The sequence below is a fragment of the Giraffa tippelskirchi genome, chromosome 1 (assembly GCF_054371585.1).
Source record: "Giraffa tippelskirchi isolate mGirTip1 chromosome 1, T2T-mGirTip1v1.2.pri, whole genome shotgun sequence".
NCBI classification, from domain to species: Eukaryota; Metazoa; Chordata; class Mammalia; order Artiodactyla; family Giraffidae; genus Giraffa; species Giraffa tippelskirchi.
Genome location: NC_137275.1, coordinates 75,962,594 through 75,981,591, shown reverse-complemented (window position 1 = coordinate 75,981,591; position 18,998 = coordinate 75,962,594). Strand labels below are relative to the sequence as shown.

Here is an 18,998-nt window from a genome sequence, read left to right as displayed (position 1 = left end):
AAGGGAGGGAGGGGGAGGGGCAGAGAAAGAGAAAAGGATCTAACATGAGAAAATGTTTCTGAGAAGAAACCATGAAAGGGAAATGAAGAAACTATAGTATTTCAAGTTAACAATCAATATATTAATAAATAGCAAATGGTACTAAATTGTAAGCTCTAAATATGTAAGTGTAAATCATAAATACAACTTGGTCATATGATTCTTATCCCTATGACTTTAATATTTAGGTAATACTTCTTATTAAATGGGTCTGTAAAATTGGTTTGTATTATCTTGTTTAATCCACATGTTAGTTCTATGAGAACGGTATTATTACCCCGGCTTGCTGATGAGGAACCTATTATTACCTGAATTTGTTACATATGACTATGTGGAGACAACAGTAGTCACTTTCATGGATAAACCCTGATTATGTGGGGAAATGTATTATAACAGGCTGGGTCTTGGTTTCTGTGATAACTTGATGGGTGATTAATTATGTGTGAAATTATCTCTCAATTTTAAAATGAGCTATAAGACTTCTTCCATCTCTGAAAGTAGGCTAATCATTTATCTGTATTTATTTCTGCAAATTATAATCAGCAAACAGCTCTGTCCAGTGAAATAGCATCTCTAGTCCAGCAGCTAATGCTAAACAGGGAGTAAGGCAGTTTGGGAAAAGACTCTAGAGTTTATTCGGGTGAACTCAAGCAGTTAGTTGCATTACTGTTGGACTCAACTGTTCCTGCTTTGACAAACTGTAACCCTGGTGCCTGTGGCTCAGACAAAGAAAAAGTGACAAATGTTGCATTTGTACTGAAATAGAAAGTAAATGGAGAGACTCACTCAAATGTAGAGAAAGATTAAAAAATGGGAACAAAGATACATATTTCTAGTATGTTCAAAGAGAAAAAAAAAAGCTCACCTTAAACTCAGAAGGGCAGTGTGATTGGGGTTACTGTAGTGATATTTTCACTACTAAAGAATTAACAGTCCTTTCATTGTATTGCACGTTGACTAGGAAATTGTCATAAAGGGAGTAAATGCCAGAAGAAGAACTGGAGCTCAGGTCTCCCAAATCCCTAAGATGTGCTTAGCTCTTTGGACCTTGGACCTTAGCTATGCCTTTAGCGACTAAGAAACACCTTGATTTTATGTATCCTTACTGCACACTGTTCCAGACTGATTCATTGCCTGAGTTATTTGTATGACAATTTGCATAACATTAGCCATCATGGCCTGATACCAATTTTAGTTTTTATTGCAGGCTTTCCTGAAACACCCCCAGCTGAGCTACTGTGACTGCATGAATTCAGACAATTTATCACTCAGCTTCACATTTTAGGAAAATTACATAATTAAAAAAAAAACAACTAAATAACATAAGTCATTAAAATAGACACAAGAAGAAAGAACCCACTTAGCTGCTTTACCGTGCATAATTGCAATTAGTGGCTTGCCAAGTTAAGGGCTTCTCTTCAGACTAGTATGAAAGGGAAATTATCAATAAACCTTTAGAACCATATGAATTTCATGGAATTAAAGGATTGCTGGTCTGGTCATAGAATAAAATTAATAGTAATAGTAGAAATAGAAACAAACATAAGAGTTAACATTTATTATTAAAAACCCACAAAGTACCAGGCACTAAGGCTAAGCATATTACTCCATTTACCTCACATATGATAAAAACACCCATAAGTGGCAAGGATAATTAGTTTGTGCATTTTAACTAAAGATCACACATCTAGTTTAATGTGATGGCCCTACCCTGACCCTACTGTACATATATGTACTTGGTATGATTAACTTTCTCTGCATATTCCAGGCCACACATGATTATAATGTAAGTAGTGGGTATTTTCAAGAAACATTACATACCTTTGAGGACAGAGTCCACTGGTCCAGCCACAGGGCCCTCTGCCACTTGGAACATAAGTGACTTGGTTGTCCAGTATCACTGTTGGAGATAATCTGGTATGTACATAAGCGCACCAGTTCCTAAGGAAGAGATTATTTATATTAGGAAAATATTATTGTCAGAAAGCATTCTTTTCATCAAGATTATTTTCATAAACCTATGTCTACCACCACTACTGTGTATTAGATACCTTGAAAATCTGATATTTAGCTTTAAAATGTCTAGAAATGAAAGAAAACATGTCTGTTACTGCATGACTGTATTTATGGATAATAAACATTGTAAGATCAAAGTAAATTAAGAATAAATCAGAGCTAAAACCAGAATCTCTACTGTTCAGCTATAAGCTAAGTCAAAATCCAAGATTGCCCTTATGCAAATTATCAAGATTAGACTGAGATAGTGACTCAGACTTAGATGCATTGAACAATATGTAGTAAGACAAATGTAAGCAAATGAATGGTGTAAGATTCAAAAGAGAAGGAAAATCATTATTAGCTGCAAGTGATATGATTGTGAATGAAGAAAATACAGTCAGTGTAAATGATTATAGTAAATGAGTTTAGCAATTTAGTGAAGATTAATATCAACATTTTTATAATTAATAAAAAGTTTAGCCATATGGCTAAGATCAGTTATAGTTACAATAGCAAAAATAACATTAAGCTTATTAAATTTTAAACAGCAGATAAAATATTGACCAGCTTAAACATCATTGATTAATCAAATGGAAATAGCACCAGCTTAAAGGGGTCTTGCTTCCTTGAGTAGACTGTTGGTTAATGAAACCTTGAGTTATTTCACAGAGACAGCACTGGGCATGTGCAAGACACGAACACTTATCTCCAGAATAACCACAGGATCAAGAATCTTTGGTTTGTGGAACTCAATAGGACAGAAATGTTGCTACTTGAGGCTTTCATGAAATGAGAAGTTCTTCAATCAGGAAAATCTGGCTTCCAGCAGCAGGGGGAGCTTATATGGACTAAGCCAATCAGGTTCAAGACTAGCCAATCAGGTTCCAAGTTTAAAATTTCCCTAATCCCCTAAATTTCACCCTGAGCCCTGGATGCAGGAGACAGCCAGTCAGCCTTGCAATTCACTTTTATCTTCTTAAAAGCTGGTACCTTGGTATTGGCTTCTGCGCACAGTGGGCAGGGAGCCCCTGCTAGGTAAAGATTTTGGTGACCCTTAGGGACAGAAATCTTGCAACTGTGTGCCAAAGACAGCAGGGGCACTATGGCCCCTGGCAGCATGTGGACCCTGGCCACTGACCCTAAGTGGCCACCCAGACCAAACTTGTCTAGGGGTCAGCAGTCACGTTCCTGCATCCCTGCTGCTGCTCTCCAGGCTCCTTGGTGCTGCTTTCACTTTTGAGAGAAGAAACCGCTCCAGGATCAGATGTCTTTCAGGTGAGTAACCTTGTTAAAAGGTGCCTGTGCTGAAACTTTCTCAGGATTGTTAGATTCCCACCCTAAAGGAGGGTGATGTGGCTTCTCTGGTGGCTCAGTCGGTAAAGAATTTGCCTGCCATTCAGGAGACCCGGGTTTGATCCATGGGTGGGGAAGATCCCCTGGAGAAGAGAATGGCAACCCACTCCAGTATTCTGGCCTGGAGAATCCCATGGACAGAGGAGCCTAGTGAGTTACAGTCCACAGAGTTGAACAGGACTGAGCGACAAACACTTCTACAAGGTAGGGTGGGTATAAAGGGTTACAGCTGCTGAGGTACTCAAAGGATCGAGTCCCAGGCTTTTGGATTTCTTTGTCCATGCTTGTCTGTGTCTATTTTGTTAGGCTTGGTTAATAGCCATTGGCTCTTGGAATGACTGCAGCAAAGTATTAAACTTGATATACTTTTTAAAATTTTTGTTCATCTATTTTAATTTTGGCTGTGTCCTGTCTCCCTTGAGGCTCACAGGCTCTAGAGTGCAGGCTCAGTAATTCCAGTAAACGGCCTTAGTTGCCAGAAGGCATGTGGAATCTTCCCTGACCAGGGGTCAAACCTGCATCCTCTGCATTGGAAGGTAGTTTCTTATCCACTGGACCCCCAAAGAAGTCCCTAAACCTGATATTAATGAGGGTCCTCTGATTCAGTAGAAGACGTTGCTCTCTGACTAGAAATTTGCTTTCTGCAGAGGTTGGTTTTTCGCTCATGCCTAATATGATTGCCTGGAGGTATAGATGTGTGTTCTTAATGGAACCAGCCCTGATTACTCTGTTGTGTGAGAGAGTAAAGGAGAAATGAGGGAGTGTAAATCAGGAAAACTGCCCTCTCCAGAAGAACAAATTCTGTGCCTGGGTTAGAGGAATTTTCCACCTAAGATACCTCCTTGGTATCATTTTCCTCTGGTCTTCCTGAGGTGTGTGTGTGGGGGGGAACTTCCAAAATGGGGTACCTCAACCATTTACTTGCAAATTTAACGGGAAAGGAAAAGAAGTATGTGATCATACCAATCAGCCTAAGGAGTAAGCATAGGAAAAATAAATGGGAAATATATGAAGTAAAATTAGTAAAATGGGAGCTAGAAGAAAAATTATCTATTTCCAAGTTGGTCAGCATGATATAAGACACCCATGTGCCTTTAGAGTGAGTAATGAAAGAGATTAAAGAAACAAAACAGGTGGGGCAATGTTATTAGACAAATAGGAATTTAAGGAAGGTTGAGATAGTTAAAGCAGTCACAGGAAAAAATAATTTTATATAATTACTTGCAGTTTAAATAATAAATATGATAGTCAACTTGGCCTACATTTAGCCAGCTATAAAACAAAGCAAAAAAAAAAAAAAGAACACCTTCCAAAACACAAATAAAACTTTAAGAGAATGCTTAGCAAGCTCATTGAAAATCGCAGTTAAGTAGTATTAAATACATCTAAGAGTGGCTGGAAAAGGTTGAATTATCTCAAAGATGGAGACACTTTCTAATGGAGGTATCTAAGAATCATTTGGTTACAGAACTCTATCAGTAAGTTTGCACCTGTCCTTTCTTATAACATGGCTCTTTCAATTGTGTGCTTTTATTTTTAAATGGTATGATGTTCTTGCAATTCTATATAAAACTTCCTACTGTATATATGGTATACTAAAGTTATGAAAAACAACAACAACAAAAAAGAAAATGGCTTTCTTTTGTTACACAGCGTAGCTCTAACATCAGCTGGAGTCGGGGGGAAAATGCCAGAGAATGGGTCTTTGAATTATAACACTCGCTTACAATTAGACTTCTTTTGTAAAAGAGGAAAAATGGGAGGAAATTTGCTTTATTCTTGTTTATTGAAAGGGAAGAAGCCTTTATACAACTGAATACATTTTGGTTTTTCCTCACTGGTAATTTTAATCTTCTTTTGTATGAGCCAAGCTAGCAGGCATTAAATTGCTTTTAAGGGTGTGTGTGTATATGTATGCAGGGCTTCCCTGGTGGCTGAGCAGTAAAGAATCTGCCTGCCAATGCAGTAGACACAGATTCCATCCCTGAGTAAGGAAGGTCCCCTGGAGAAGGAAATAGCTATGCACTACAGTATTCTTGCCTGAAAAATCCCATGGACAGAGGAGTCTGGAGGGCTACGGTCTTAGGGGTTGCAAAACATAGATATAATTTAGTGACAAACAACAACATATGTATGTAAGAAAGGAAGCTCTGCCAGTAGGAACAAACATTGGTGGTGGTGCTCAATGCCATGGGCTATAACGTGGAGGAGGCTTTGAGGTGAATGCTTTCTGCCTGGAAATTGCCCAAATGTCTTGATTCGCTTGTCTGTGCTCTCTGCTGGGGAGGTAAAATGCTTTGATTTTCTACTAGGAAGGTTAAACCCCAACATGCTCTGAAAGAAGTGAGCGCTTGATTATTTCAACCTGTTCAGTTGTTCAGTTGTGTCCAACTCTTTGTGACTTCATGCACTGCAGCATCCCAGGCTTCCCTGGCCTTCACTGTCTCAACCTGTATCCTCTGTCAAATTCCAGGCAGCCTCCTTACTTCACCTTCTGCAAGGTGATATGGTCACCTCTTCCACCCTCCTCATCAGATAAGCTTTCAAGGTGGTGAGTGAGACAGAGCCTGGGCTTTCCTAGGATCCTCTGCAATAGGCAAGCCCATATCCATCATGTGGGAGAAAACTACTGAGGATCCTCTGACCAAGCTGGTGGCAGTCTTGGGAATGCGTATGGATTTCCTTGGCAACTGGATAAGACGTGTGTACACTATACTTCTAACAACCATCTCTAATGGAAAGCTTTCCAGTGATTCCTGAATGAGTCCTCACATCCGAGCTGGTCATCTTTGAGATTGTCATTCTCTTCAGTGATGTCTCGGGGACTTCTTATATCCAAGTCACTGCTATGTTGGCTTGTTTCTTTCCAGAAACCAAACCAAACTAGGAACTGGTTTCTAAATCCTAAGATTCTTACTTTCTCTCTCATGCCTATTGAGGCTGTTTGATTTCTTTCTTCTTGTGGGGAGTAAGGGAAGGTCATTTTCTTGAGATTTGCAATCCGTGGACAATTCTCAGCTCTTGGGTTTAAAACTTAAGATATTGACCAAGCTTTGATGTAGGGTTGCATGCCCACATGCTCTCTCTCTCTCTCTCTCTTTCTAAACCTTCACTCTTGAAGGGGTGGGCTGACCCCTCAGAACCAGCATTAAGGTGAAGAATTGGCGAGGAGGGAAAGGCTCTACTGTGCCCAGGTACTTCCTATAAAGGAAAAAGTATGCTTTGAACTGCAGATTGGTGCCTTCCTTTATCTCCTGTGAACTCAAGGGTGCAGCCAACAATTGCATTATCCAGACCTTGAGTTTCTGCTGGTTGACACCAGACCCACCCCATGAAGGTGAGGAAAGGCCTTTCTAGGCTCTTGGTATTTTTGCTAGCCAACAAGTAAACTATTTTGAGCACTACTATGGAGGAAATCATATCAGCCAACTGCAGAGCTCAGTTTCACTAAAGGGCTTATTTTTCCTCAAATGATGGTGGACTCCTGGCTGTTCTACCATCAGCTCTGCCTTGCGCTGTGGTTATCCACTTTTCTCAGATTAAGAATAGGCATGTAATGGTGGCATATATTTCACTTCAACTGGTTTTTCTGAGTTATTACATACAATTTTCAGCAGCAAAACCAAACTGGGTATTTCTAGAAGAATAAGGATTTGCAAAAGAGATGTAAAATTATGATTCAGAGGGGAAACCCTCAGAAAATGCCTATCTTGCCTGAGTCAGAGCCTAATGATGACCTTGACTCCTCCTGTGGAGTTTCCAGTAGTTCTCTCCCTATATGAAGGGAGGAATCTCTGCAAGTGGTGCTGAGGTTTTCACCAACCATTCTAGAGCTGCAGGTCCAGCTCTGGCCTTGTACTCTTCCTTCCAGATCATCAAAAGATATTGGTCTCCCTCCCCTGTACTCACCAGAGCACATAATTTAGTCCAGGGGGTCCTCTGCCTCAGGCAGGGCAATATCCCTCGAGACAAGTTCCCACAGGTCTGGATGACCAAGGTCTACCCCAGGGGATTTGTATATGTCACTCATTCTTTTCTACCTCTGATCTATGGTGGTGGTGGTTTAGTCCCTAAATCGTGTCCGACTCTTGCGACCCCATGGGCTATAACCCACCAAGCTCCTCTGTCCATGAGATTTTCCAGGCAAGAATACTTGAGTGGTTTTCCATTACCTCCTCCAAGAGATCTTCCTGACCCAAGGACTGAACCCAGGACTCCTGCATTGCAGGCAGATTCTTTACTGACAGAGCTACCAAGAAAGCCCATATAATTTGATAAATAAAATGCTGTCCTACTGAGATGATCCTAAAAAGATGAAACTCTCCAAGCTGTTCTGTTCTAATTGGGAGAAAAGCATCAACCTGAAATTCCTGAGAAATTTCAGGAAGGTAAGTCCAGATGTTTGGGATGACAGGAGGACAGTAAGAACTAAGATGGCTGACCCAATAGTAGTAAAATTTGTCCAGGTGCCAGGACTCCAAATTCAAAGCAACAATCTTTAAAACAAGCATGTGGAGGAAAGTATAAAGCCTTTGATAGCCACATTTCTTATATGCCAATTAATATGACTTTCTTAACCAACACATAACCCTCCAATCCTGCTTGTACAAAAACTCAGAGAGAGGTCCCTAGCTGGTTTCTGGCTAGGATTCCAGGCTTTCACTGTTGTGATTCGTGAAAGAAAGTGAAAGTGAAAGTCGCTTAGGCATGTCCAACTCTTTGCAATCCCATGGACTGTATAGGCCATGGAATTCTCCAGGGGATTGTATAGTCCTCAATTCTCCAGAATACTGGAATGGATAGCCTTTCCCTTCTCCAGGGGATCTTCCCAACCCAGGGACAGAACAAAGTCTCCAGCATTGCAAATGGATTCTTTACCAGCTGAGCCACAGGGGAAGCCTTGTGATCCAGGTTCAATATCTGGTCAGGGAACTAAGATCCTACAAGCCATGTGACATGGCCAATTAATAAATAACAAAAACTCAGGATCAGAGATTATCATTTTTGTACATTTGAAAGCCATTAACCAAATCGTAAAGGATATATATCCTATGGTGCCAAATACATATGCTTTGTGAACAACTTTATCTAGAGCCTACTGCTGGTTTATAGTTCTAGATTTAAAAGATGCTTTTTACTACATAGCCCTGAGTCCCAAGGATTGTTTGCCTTTGAATGGGACAATCCAGAAACTAATATAAAGCTATATTTTTTGGATGGTATTATCACAAGGATTTTAGCATGCCCCTCCCTGCTGCCACCTATTTTGGGGGAAGCCTTAGCCAAGGAATTTAGGGATCTCCAGTTAATAGAGTTTTAATCCAATATGTGGATGAAATACTAATTGGTAGTAAAATTAAGGAAGCTTCAGACCAAAATATAATCCTCACTTTAAACTTTTTGGTAGACTAGGGATATAAAAGCATAAATTTTCAACCAATTTTAAGATACATACAATTTGAATTATCAAAAGGGTAAACAGATTTATTGCAAATAGAAGGAAAGTAATACTTAGAGTAGCTGTACTCACTACCGATGGCAATTGTGTGGATTCTGGGGAATGGCTGGGTTTTGTCATTTTGGGATTCCTAAATTTGGACTTACGGCTAAGCACTTATATGAGGCTCTTAAAGAAAATGACAGTGGGCCATTAAGATGAAACTTTTAATATTTTACTGGAGGTTTTATTCAAGGTAATTGGGGAAGAGTAAAAAAAAAAATGGATCCATATTAAAAAGGAAGAAGTAAAACTTATATTTGCATATTTCTTGCATGTAGGAAATTCTGAGTTCACTAAAACACTACTAGAGCTAATATGAAAATACAGAAAGGTTGCAATATGTGAGAAATAGTTGTGTTTCTACACATTAGAAACTATTAAAAAAATGAAACTAAGAGAGCAATTCCATTCACATTAGTATCAAAATAATCATATCCTCAGGAAACATTTAACAAAGGAATTACAAAAATTACAAAACATCATGGAAAGAACTTAAAGGTGACCTAAATAAATGAAAAGTGTTTACCAATTAGAAAACTTAACATTGTTAGATCAATTTGGTGAGTATTGCCATCCTATCTCTTAAACACAATCCTGATCAAAATCCCAGCTGGCTTTTTTACAGAAATTTAAAGCTTAAAATTCATATGGGAAATACAAGTAACTCAGAATAGCCAAAATATACTGGAAAAAAAAAGAAAATAAAGCATTCTGTACTTACCCATCCAATTTCAAAGCATACTACAAAGCTACATTAATTAAGACTTGCACTTGGCTTAATTAATAGGTTATAGATAGAGATCAATGCATCAAAGTTAGAGTCCAGAAATAAAACTTCATGTTTATATTCTGTTGATTTTTGTCAAGAGTGCCGAGCGCTTTAAAGGAGAAAATAATACTCTTTTCAAGACCAGACAAATGGATAGCCACATGCCAACAAATGAAGTTGAACTGCTATCTTAAACCAGATGTGAAAATTAACCAAATAAAAGGTCAAATCTCTCAAAGGAAGAGCGAAAACTCTAAACCTCTTGAAAGCACGGACAAATATCTTCACTACTTGGGAATCTTTTCTAGTATAATAAGATAAGAAAGAGAAAGGCATGTAGACTGAAAATAAGTAAATTATATTTACCTGCAGAAAACATGTTTCATGTGGAAGATTGTGATGTATTTACAAAAACATTTTGGAGGTAATGAGTGAATTTAGCCATCTTGTAACATATAAGGTTAAAGTACAAAAACAACCCTCTTGTTTTTCTTTGTACTAACTAAAATACTTAAATATATAAAATTTAAAAATTTCTATTCATGTGAAAGCACCAGAAGTAATCTTAAAAGAGAGACTGTGGATCAGGAGAAGATATTTGGCAAAGACAAAAAAAATAACATCCAAAAAATATAACAAATTCCTACCAATAAGTAATATAAAGACAAAAAATAGAACATTGAAAAATGGATAAACTACTTGAACAAACATTTTATACAAAGAAATACCAATGTATATCATACATGTAAAAAGGTCAGTCTTGTCAACATCAAGAAAATGCAAATTAAGATCATACTGGAATAATGCTTTATACCTCCAAAAAGCAAACATTGAGGATTTGACAGTCTCATGTGTTCAGAGGAGATAGAGAATTGGAATCTCATACGTACTATTGGTGGAATTATGAAGTGACACAACCACTTTGAAAACCAATGTGTTAATATCATGTAAAAATGAACATCAAATCCTGTGATCCAGTGGTTAGATATACACTTTAGAGAAACCATGGCACATGTGTACCAGGAATCATGTATTTGAGTATTTATAGCAGTATTAGTCATAATTATCAAAGCTTAAGAGTAGTTTCAATGTTCATTTACCACAGAATGGTGAAATACATTCTGAAATATTTACACATAGATTTATTCATCAATACTTAAACTTGTGTGATGCAAGCAAGTTACAGAAATAATACCATGCGATGCTCTTTTCTTACATAAAGCTAAAAAAGCAAATGATACAGTCTTTAGGGATGTGTATGGTAAAAGTAGATATTATAACACATCCGTTTTTTATCAAATATCACACAATTTTAAGTATGCTTTAAGAATAACATAAAAATAAATCCCACCTTACAGAAAGATTTAGTTGAATTGCTGTACTGATCCATGCCTTATCAATTAGACCATATTGTACCTATAAATTTTCTCAAGCCCATTTCTAAAAACCTTTGTTTATATTCATGCGTGTATGCTTACTCTCTTCAACATATAAGATAGTAGAGGAATATGAATTGATCATTCTCTGAGGCTGAGAAACTGTAACAGCATTAAAGTAGGTCATTTTCCAAAAATGTTGTGATCAGACAAAAATAGCCTTTATTAAAGTACCTATTTTTAGTTGACATTCTGGCAGAAGCCATCCAAAATGATATTCAAAGATATTCCACACCTCAAGGTATCTTAAATTGAAAATATATATTAATGTTACAAATGAAGTTGTAGGGGAATAGAGAGAGAGTTAAACGGTAATAGTTAAATGAGTATAGACACAAAAAATTATTTGAAATTTTATAAAAATAATTTATTAAACAAATCATATGAGAAAGAAAATTATATAAGATAAATGGATGAAACCTAGTTGCTATAGGCAGAAGTCAGGAAAATGTTTTTACTGTGCTTGTAATATCTGAAAAAGTATTTTTCTAATTTTTAATGGAATGAGACTGCAATATATAGATACTATTTGGGAAAACAAAAATCAGCCTCACTTCTGGTTGTAATACCAGTTATTTTATTATAAGAGATCCTCTTCTAAACTGTAAGAAACTTCTTAATAACTATAGATTAATTGAATGATTGGATTATATGATTTTTTCATTCTTAGGTTTCTATTTCTATCATTTTTCCCTATATATAAATATAACAAGATACATATTCCCTCTCATTTGTAACTGAGACTATTTTTATTGAGGGTGGAGGCAGAAATGATTTACAAAGTATAGTAACAAAGCTCATGACTGTAACATCAAATGAACAAAAGGGCCTCTTGATGAGGGTGAAAAAGGAGAGTGATAAATCTGGCTTAAAAACAACATGCAAAAAACTTAAGATCATGGCATCTGCTCTCATCACTTCATGGCGAATGCTGCTGCTGCTGCTGCTGCTAAGTCGCTTCAGTCGTGTCCGACTCTGTGCGACCCCATAGACGGCAGCACACCAGGCTCCGCCATCCCTGGGATTCTCCAGGCAAGAATACTGGAGTGGGTTGCCATTTCCTTCTCCAGTGCATGAAAGGGAAAAGTGAAAGTGAAGTCGCTCAGTCATGTCCGACTCTTAGTGACCCCATGGACTGTAGCCTACCAAGGCTCCTCCATCCATGGGATTTTCCAGGCAAGAGTACTGGAGTGGGGTGCCTTTGCCTTCTCCGTCATGGCGAGTAGATGGGGAAAAAGTGGAAACAGTGACAGACTTTATTTTCTTGGGCTGCAAAATCACTGCAGAAGGTGACTGCAGCCACGAAATTAGGAGATGCTTGCTCCTGGGAAGGAAAGCTATGACAAACCTAGACAGCATATTAAAAAGCAGAGACATCACTGTGCCAACAAAAGTCTGTAGAGTCAAAGGTATGGTTTTTCCAGTAGTCATGTACAGATATGAGATTTGGACCATAAAGAAGGCTGAGTGCCAAAGAATTGATGCTTCCGAGATGCTTGAGAGTTCTTTGGACTGCAAGGAGATAAAACTGGTCAATCCCAAAGGAAATCAACCCTGAATATTCATTGGAAGGAATGATGCTGAAGTTCCAATACTTTGGCCACCTGATGCAAAGAGCAAACTCATTGGAAAAAACTCTGGTCCTGGGAAAGATTGAGAGCAGGAGGAGAAGGAGGCCACAAAAGATGAGATGGTTGGATGGCATCACTAACTCAATGGACATGAGTTTGAGCAAACTCCAGGAGACAGTGAAGGACAGGGAAGCCTGGCGTGCTGCAGTCCATGGGATTGCAAAAAATTGGACACAACTGAGCAACTGAACAGCAACAAATGAGTACAAATCAGTATGAGATGTATGTCACCAAATCACTAAAATATAAGAAATCTATGCTGCTTAAAATAATAATGATGATTATTATTAAAATAATACAGCAATCAACCTAAATGTTAAAAACCAAAGAAGGAACATATTTTCCCCCAGAGTCACTAAATATCTGCTTTGAAATATTTAGGTCTCCTACAAATAAAGCTGACTCAGTCATTCATCTGTCTAAGGCAGATAAATTGAGCATTATACAGCTTATTGTTCAAGGTTCTTTTGAATGAGAAGTTTGACAATTCAGTTCTGTAAAGACATAAAAAGACACGTTGGCAAATTTTGTTCAAGTGTGGTGATACTTGGAAAAATAATGTGAAACAAAGAACTGGCAAAAACAGGTAACAAAAATTTAAAAATTAAATACTACAATAAAGGAATTTTTAAAAATAAATTTTTCATGCAAATCCACTGATTATTCTAATTACAGGGAATGATTAACTTCAGCGGAAGCCCAGTTAAATTGTCTTGTCACATAAGCATTGGCTGAATGATTATGGAGGGGACAGTGTGAGGCAGGAAAAAAGTACCACTGTCACTTTGTAACCTGGGTTTGGGGAAAAAAAGATGATAGAAAAGTAGCTAGATATTGTTTGTGAGAGTAAATCAGCATCACCTGCAGTGATTGTTTAAAACACTAAATAGTAAAACCATTTAATGATTAAAATAGTGTAGTAGGCAAAAAAGCAAATCATTAGATTGCTCATGGCCCAGCAATCTTTGATCCAGTGTAAATTGGGAGAACTATCCACAACCAAAGAGTCCCTGGTGTGACTCATAATTAGGTTTATGCTACCAAAGAAATAAGCTCATTAAGGGATATTAAATATGTAAATATAATTTTAAAACCGAATAATTTGAAAATATAAGCTTAAAAATAGAAAATTCAGCATGGTGAAATGGTGACAGGCAAGTTTAAAAGCAAATGTAATGATCCCAGACAAGCATTTTGCTTATATCTAGAAATCCTTTGTACCTTTCCAGACTGATTATGGCAAACAGAGAGAGTTTCTTTGAAGTGTTGAGCTTTCCGTGGGGTCCTAACCCTCCGAACAGCAGACTGCGTTTGGGATTCTCTTTAAGGGTAATAACACTTGCTTTTGTGCAGCAACATGTACTGAAAAAGTCTTGTATTGATCCTTGGGATTTTCCAAGTTAATAGGTAAAAGATTTGTTTGACGGAAAAGCGGACATCTTTGGTTATTTATGAACACGAGATGCACTTGCAGAACTTAAAAAAAGTAATGATAGAAGAAGATTCTATTTTGATTCAGACAACTTGAAGTCTTGTGGATAATGAACTAAGAAAAGCACTGTAAATAAACAATCATTCTACTTTGAAACATTTTAGAAATCCAGTCTTCCAAGGAGACAGTGAAAACACTAAATTAAAAACAAAAATTCCATGAGTTGGTCATTTGCCGTTTGCTGTACACACTGACCAAACCATGGCCCACACATATCCATTCTTATCCTGAATTGAGAGTGGACTGAAGCAACAAAGGATTCATTTAAATAATAACCATGACAAGTATTTTTCTTAAGAAACAGAAAACACCAATCTAGAAAAATTAATGTTATGTATTTATACTAGTTCTTAAAACTCAGATTAATAAATTGCTTGTCATCCTCTTCATAGAAGTCGATGTTTAAATGTTTATATTCATACCCTGTGATTTGAATTGACACAATAACATGAAAATACCAATTCCTGAGACTATGCACTAGAAATCAAAGTCAATCAGCAAAATTCCCACCATAAATTAGCCAATGGTATGTAATTTTCTCTTGGAAGTTGGATAAGGTTTTGTACTTGAGAGACTATGTATTTAAAGGCCTTTTCACTTCATTTCCTGTCATCCCCTTATTGAGATGAACAGGGATTCAATGAGGGACAAGAGGAAATTAAACAACTTGGCCATAAGCTTATTCATTAAATGTGGCTTCCTCATCTATACAATAAATTTAATAATGTTACCTACTTCACAAATTGTTGTGAGATTAAATGACTTAATATATTTAAAACAGTTGCTGCTGCTCCTAATGACTACATGATTCAGAGAGTTCAATAGGATATTTTCATGAAGGGAATAGATACCTATACAGATGTATATATGTATGTATAAATCTCCCACTTTGTTTTTTGCCTCATACACTAGTAAAGATAGCTCCTTTTTTTTCTCTAATGACCTGATAAATTCATCTTAATGGTAAATGCTTATGTATATCAGGTCAATATAGAAGACTATTATTGTTGCTGTTCAATGTATATGATGAAGCTTAGCTCTCAGAAGAAATATATTCCAGATGTCTCTATAGTCCCAAGAAGACATGAACCTAAATACTTCCCAAATGTTATGTAATCTTTATAGGAATCTTTATTTTCATTGGGCTTTCCTTGTGGCTCAGCTGGTAAAGAATCTGCCTGCAATGCAGGAGACCTAGGTTCCATCCCTGTGTTGGGAAGACCCCTGGAGAAGGGAAAGACTACCCACTCCAGTATTCTGACCTTGAGAATTTCATAGACTGTATAGATTAGGATTTATAGGTAGTGCACCAGTTACAAAGGAGAAAGTAGTCCAAAGGAAATATACAATGTGAAAGAAATATTAACAGAACTTGGAAGTAAGCATTTATATTTAGTGAAAAGATTCTTACTATGTAAATCACACACAAATAAAGCATTAGACATTTTATATTCAGTTTTGGCAGTTAATCCAAAAGATAAGTCTATCTTGATAATAATCTCCTTAAGAAAATGACCATTTTCAAATTTTAAAAATTGTGGTTCATTTTATTTTAGTGTAATACCTTTATACAGCCCATCCATTTTCTAAAGTCTATATAATATTTAAACTGGGATAGAAATATTAGTTTTATAAAAGAATCATAGAAATATTTGAAACAGATCTTGAGAGGCAATCATGAAAATCTCAGATGATGGGAAATTTCTGATACTTGAATTTTCTGGTTAACTTAGGTTTTCAGAAAAAAAAAACCTTTTATATACCATCCTTTGCAATGAAAGTCTTTTGTCAGGCACCACTGATTTGCCTTCCATGGTGGGCACGATGTAGTGAATATAATTGAGTTTTTAATGACATATGCTCAGAGTCACAAATTATTGTGTATATACAATAATAATAATAATAGTAGTAATTTTCAGTGTAAAATTTTAGGAGAATGAGCTGAGGGTGCCCCCTACCCAGAATGTGCATGGAGTTTGCCTTTTGGACCGAACCTATTTTTCAAGTTTTAAAGCCAATGATAGAACATTTTTAAGAGGTACATTGAATTAGATATGCATAACATATGAATTTTTGTAAGTAGCAATCACTAAAGGTACCTCAAACTTTTTTTCATACATTTGTTTTATTTTACCTAATTTTATTTTATTTTTGTTTCTTTTCCCCATCCTGTGACTTGAATGTTTTCAGGGACATTGTAAACTCTACTCCAGTAGGTGTCAGACTTTCCCACTGTGCAAACTGCAGAGCCTCAGGAAAGGCAGGCTAGTAGATGCTGTGATGCTTAATGCTATACTTAAATCAGTTGTTCCTGTAAACTGACTCTTTTAGCATCCCCTCAAGTAACACATTTTTAAATTAATTTCATATTTAAGTAAACAAAGTATACAAACACTTCTCATCTCATCACCTAGATTATATAAGCACTCCTTAAAATCTGGCATGTATCATACAATATGTATTTATATATTCAGCAGCAATTCAGTGAGTAAAAATATCAAAGAAATAAAAGGAAATGATTAACAAGAAAAAATTGAGATGCGGAATATACTTCAGTATTTTCACTGGCAATAATGTAGTAGATACATTTATTTCTCAAGGACATAAATGGTGTTTCCTTTTAGATATTTACAGCACGTGAGAATAATCCCCTTGGATACTACTAGGCCTTTGATAAGAACTTTGCAAACTACACATGTTATAGACTGAATGTTTGTGTCCCTCTCAAATTCCATTTGTTGACATCCAAATGCTCATTATGATAGTATTGAGAGATGGGGTCTTTGGGAGTTAAAGGCCCTAGAGAGATCCCTCATCCCTTCCACCATGTGGGGGTAAAATGTGAACTCAGGAACCTGAAAAAAAGCCCTCATTGACCATGCTAGCAACCTGTTCCTGGGCTTCCAGCTTCCAGAACTGAGAAATAAATTTCTGTTGTTTATAAGCCACCCAGTCTTTCATTTTGTTATAACAGCCTGAATGGACTAAGATGTTATCTGAATTTAATTGACCAGATTTTTCACATCTAAAACATCATAATTTACAGAATTAAGCAGAAAAATGCTTATTATGATAGGCAATAGAATTAATTAGATGGTTAGTTTTTGCGATTTTTAAACCATTAAAATTTAAAATTGTATTTAAAATTTGCATTTACAGTGGCCTAATTAATAAAAGACTTATAGTATTTATTATTTTAGACATACTGTGCTATGCTTAGTTGCTCAGTTGTGTCTGACTCTTTGCGACCCCATGGGCAGCCCGTCAGTCTGCCCAGTCCATGGGGATTCTCCAGGCAAGAATACTGGAGTGGGTTGCCATGCCCTCCTCCAAGGGATCTTCCCAATCCAGGGATCAAACCCAGGTCTCCCGCATTGCAGGCAGACTCTTCACTGACTGAGCCACCGGGAAAACCCTTAGATACTAGAAATCATAATTTATTTAACTTGAGCCACTTATTTGTACTTAGAGCAAGTTATATAGCTTATACAAAGAATAAACAAATGAAATTCTAAAATAAATCAAGTTTCCAGTAAACTCAGCAAATAAAGTATTCATCTTGTTTCACATTCAACTTTTCCTTTCTGGCCTTTTCATTAACACTTTACAATATTTATGGCCATTCTATATGCAAAATAAAATACAATGGCAACAAGAGAGTGTGAAACTCTCAGGGCCAGCTCTGGCTTCTGCCTTCTCTCCATTTTCCTTTTCATTTAAAAAAAAAGAGAAAACTCCTCAATTGATTATCCATATTTTTATAGTTCTCATATTTTCCAAACTTATGTCTCTATCCTTGATCTCTGCTTCAAACTGCAAATCCATCCAGTAAGCAGTCATTCCACAGAATTTTGTTCGGCTTTTTCTATGTGCATGGCACTTATATTAGCAGTTGAATAGAATAATAATTGAGAAGGGCAAGGTTCCTAGTATCACAGGGTGTATGTTTGACATTAAAAAATATAAAATACATGAGTTTCTATATTAATAAACCCAATAATTTCAAATAAATACTTTAAAGAAAAAAGTAAAGGTGATAAGGATGGCAATTTGACATTGGGTTGTCAGAGAAGGTCTGCTTGAGAGAGGGACATCAATGCTAGAGTTGCATGAAGAAAAGGAATCCATCATTCCAAATACTGAAGTTAGAGCATTCTATCAAGAGCAAATAGGAAATTTCCTTGAGATACATATTAACTTGACATGGTCAGTAACCAGAAGGAAGTCCATTGTGGCTGGAGAAAATGAAGTGGAGTGAACTTGGAGCATGGTGAAAATTTAGATCATAAGGATATGGGGTCATGAGCAAGACCCAGTGTACATGGTAAGGATTTAGAATTTTATTCTATAGGTAATGGAAAGCTACCAAGTGAATTTGAGCATGTGAGCAAAATGCCAAATTTCACCAATTTTTAAGACACACGTCTCTGAAATCAGAAATATGTTTTTAAATCAATGGTATCTTTTAGTCACTATTGGTCAGACAGTAGGTATTGTTACTGCCTTAGAAATAGCTAAACCGGTTTTATTTATGTTTTCATTTGAAGGATGCATAAGTGATATATAATAAAACTCTAAGAGATAAATCTAAAAACTTTAATGTCATACTTTCTTATTAGTACATAAGATAATGCATCACAGTAGATGAAGTCTTACATTCAATGAAATTCATTAAGCTGAGTTAAAGTTTAAATGCCTTGAAGTGAAGTGAAAGTTTCTCAGTCATGTCTGAGTCATTGTGACCCCATGGACTATACAGTCCATGGAATTCTCCAGACCA

General features: G+C 36.7%; 2 protein-coding genes across 7 annotated transcripts in view; one reads left to right on the top strand and one right to left on the bottom strand.

Annotated features, from left to right (window-relative positions):
• SNCA (synuclein alpha) overlaps nucleotides 1-18,998 on the top strand; it is a 347,772-nt gene that overhangs the window by 90,900 nt on the left and 237,874 nt on the right. The gene's annotated exons all lie outside the window — the stretch shown is intronic.
• MMRN1 (multimerin 1) overlaps nucleotides 1-18,998 on the bottom strand; it is a 65,933-nt gene that overhangs the window by 40,976 nt on the left and 5,959 nt on the right. For all 5 annotated transcript variants that reach the window (XM_081594522.1, XM_081594528.1, XM_081594523.1 and 2 more), the window contains exon 2: nucleotides 1,861-1,980. In XM_081594522.1, coding sequence (XP_081450648.1) covers nucleotides 1,861-1,980 — 120 coding nt within the window. The remainder of the gene's footprint in view (nucleotides 1-1,860; nucleotides 1,981-18,998) is intronic.